A 2,958-nucleotide genomic window follows, 5' to 3' on the forward strand; every position below is an offset into this window, starting at 1 on the left:
TTGACGGTACCCATTGAATTCAATCATATTTGTTTTTCCTACTATGGAAGTCAATGGTCACTATATGCTGTGTGTTTACCATCATTTATCAAAATATCTTAAAAGAAAAAAGAAATTCATACAGGTTTAGATCAACATTAGGATGAGTAAATGATGAAAAAAAGAATTTGTATTTTTGGATAAACTATTCCTTTAAAACAATCCAAAGTAATTTGTTATAAATTCTGTTTCATGTAAATTAACATTTTTGACACTCTTACTAAATAGCCTACTAGACGCTTACTAAATAATAACAACAGGTTTACATGTTACATTTTGTTTGTTCACAATTTTATTCGGCTAATTTTCATTCCACAGTTCTAACATTCTGGTCTGAAAACTTGCAAAACTTGAAATTTGTTTAACTTTTGTATAAGACGTTTTGTCTTGTAGGGAAACACTGAGCCTTTTTCATAAGCTGAACGTATTTTTACATAAATACTCAGTTTAAAACAATAACACATGGCGCATGTTTCACGAATTAGCCCAGACATCGGACGACTCCGGGCCGGATCCGCACTGAAGTCAACCCCCATTGCGGATCTGGCCCGGAGTCGTCTGCTGTCTGGGAGGCTCAATTGTTTTCCATTAAAACTGTTAGCTTAGGGAAGAAGGCACATTACATTTACTAAAAATAAAAACCCAACAAATTCAACTTGTCAGCTTGTAAAGTGCAGAAAGTCTTTAAAGTGATTGTTTGGAAACTATGTCATTTATAAATGATGATAAACATCAAACAAGATACTCAATATGGATAAAATTAGTCGGTTCATAGCTTTGGTGGGTCTTTTTATAGCAGTCTAAGGGCCCAGAACAATTCGATAGCAGCCTAATAGCGTAAGACTAATCAGAAATAAATTTCACAATCAGCCTGGAATCGAAACGACAAGTGCACCAGTTTGAATTTCGCTCAATGAATTCTGGAAAAAAAACTTTTTTAACGTATAACAAAACTCGTAATAAATTAATGATAATTGATTTTATGTCACTGCACATACGAGCAAAACGTCCCAAACAAAGTTGTCAAACAAGCTATGAACGAACCCCCCAAGTCTAACATGATATGCATAACAATCCAAAATTAATGAAAAGGAATTTTTTATGATTTATTAAGCTACGACATTCGGATTATAGTTTTAAAAGTGCTGAATTCGGCTTATTCGTCCTCATGGTGTTTGAAAAACTCGTGGCCACAGATGGTAACCATGGTGATGAAGGTCATAAACTCCTGAAAGTCACATTCCGAGTCGCCGTCGGTATCCAAGCTTTCCATCAAACTGTCCATTGTAGCTTGATCTTTCACATGCTGAGCGAGAGAAAAGAGATATGACAAGAGCGAAAACAAGTTTGAGTTTGCTCTCTTCAAACTTCGAGAAAGTTTTGCTCAAGTTTAAGTCGAATCTTACCTCGAGAAGGGACGGAAATTCGTTCGTGAGCAACTCCTTGAGTTCACTTTTCTTTAATTTGTATATGTCACCTTCTTTTGATGAATATTTATGGAAGACCTCAATGATGGTTCCCAGGCAGGTCTCCAGGTCTGACATCTTTACGTAGCGTTTAGTGATTTCTAGAATGATTACAGCTTGTATTACAGTAGCCCATAGAGACGACGCAATAAAAACATAGTAAAATGTTTCAAATGAACACCTTCAAGCTCCTACAAACTACATGGATGGAAAAAATTTCTAAAGTTACTATTTTAAAAATGTTGAAATCATTCTAGTTTTAAAATATCTTTTTTTAGTTATATTTATTATTATTATTATTATTAATCATGATGATAATAAACTGATAATAGACTTACCAGCAAAGAAAGAGAGTCAGAATGGGGCTTTCGAGAACAGTGCGAGAAGACACATTTATAGGTCTGTAATGGAGGGGGCTGTTGCTTTGAAGTTCTCATCTGTCAATCACCAGAATTGACCAATGAGGCTCTGATCCTGTTCTCACTCCATTACACACATGCACATTTAACAAGATACAAAAGTAGACGTAAATATGAATGCACCCACACATTTATTATAGACTACAAATCTCTATAGCGGTTTCCTATTCAATTGCATTGTTTCTTTGTTTATCTTTGTGCTTGATAGATATGTTTTTTACATGCATTTGAAGAGTGCTTTCTGATCTTTCCCCCCAGGTTTGTTTGTTCGTATAGGTATTTGTTTGTCCTCTCCTCGAGCACTAAGCCGTAAGGATATGTTTTCGCCACGTCTTTTTTCCTTTTGATCAGTTCTGTTACCCAGAAGCACCCACAAGTATTTTGTTGTCGGGCATCTCTGCGGACGACAATAGTGTGTTTGAGGAAGCGAATGGTGTGGCATGTTAATGAGCTGCTGCTTTTCTGTTATAAAATTGGCCAGGCGTGTGTTTTAAACGCCGGTGGACTATTAAAGAGATTTGACATCCAAAACAGCACACATATAAATACACACTGGTAAATAAGAGGCAGTCTGTCTGTTTACATTATCTAGGTTCGCAACCTGGTACGATAAAAACAAACCAATTTAACAGAGCAATTGTTGTGCTTGTTACTCAAAGCAAGCTGCAAATGAGCTAGTTTAATAGAAAAATATCATTTTAATTGTACAGTTCATTATATTAAAGATATGTAGCAAGAGAAATAATACATAATATTGTAAAAATAGATTTTACATTGGAAAACAGGTGGCTGTACTGTAAAAAAATTGCTGCCATAAATAAAGTTTAATAAATAAATCAAGTTTAATAAAAGGTCTGGACTTTCAGGGGTCCATAAAATAACTATATCTTTATTAGGGCTCTAAAAAATTCATAATTTTAACTTTCTTGACTATTGAGGAGTTGGTACACTGCAAAAAATTATTTTCAAGAAAAAAATGTTCTTAGTATTTTTGTCTTGTTTTCAGTAAAAATATCTAAACATTTTTAAATTAA

General features: G+C 34.3%; 1 protein-coding gene across 1 annotated transcript; it reads right to left on the bottom strand.

The window, feature by feature from the left end:
• Positions 1–308: 308 nt before the first annotated feature.
• On the bottom strand, positions 309–1,998 carry s100b (S100 calcium binding protein, beta (neural)). Its single transcript, XM_065244625.2, has 3 exons — positions 1,844–1,998; positions 1,446–1,606; positions 309–1,345 (listed from the first exon to the last, which is right to left on the bottom strand). Exons 2-3 carry the CDS (start codon positions 1,581–1,583, stop codon positions 1,196–1,198), a joined length of 288 nt encoding a protein of 95 aa, XP_065100697.1. The 5' UTR covers positions 1,584–1,606; positions 1,844–1,998; the 3' UTR covers positions 309–1,195.
• Positions 1,999–2,958: the final 960 nt, after the last annotated feature.

Source organism: Paramisgurnus dabryanus, chromosome 24, assembly GCF_030506205.2.
Source record: "Paramisgurnus dabryanus chromosome 24, PD_genome_1.1, whole genome shotgun sequence".
NCBI classification, from domain to species: Eukaryota; Metazoa; Chordata; class Actinopteri; order Cypriniformes; family Cobitidae; genus Paramisgurnus; species Paramisgurnus dabryanus.

What these genes read in the sequence shown, in the direction of transcription:
- s100b (XM_065244625.2), bottom strand. Translation starts at nt 1,583, where the DNA reads ATGTCAGACCTGGAGACCTGCCTGGGAACCATCATTGAGGTCTTCCAT. An exon ending in AATTTCCGTCCCTTCTCGAG is followed by an intron (nt 1,346 to 1,445) that starts GTAAGATTCGAC and finishes TCTCTCGCTCAG; the next exon opens with CATGTGAAAGATCAAGCTAC.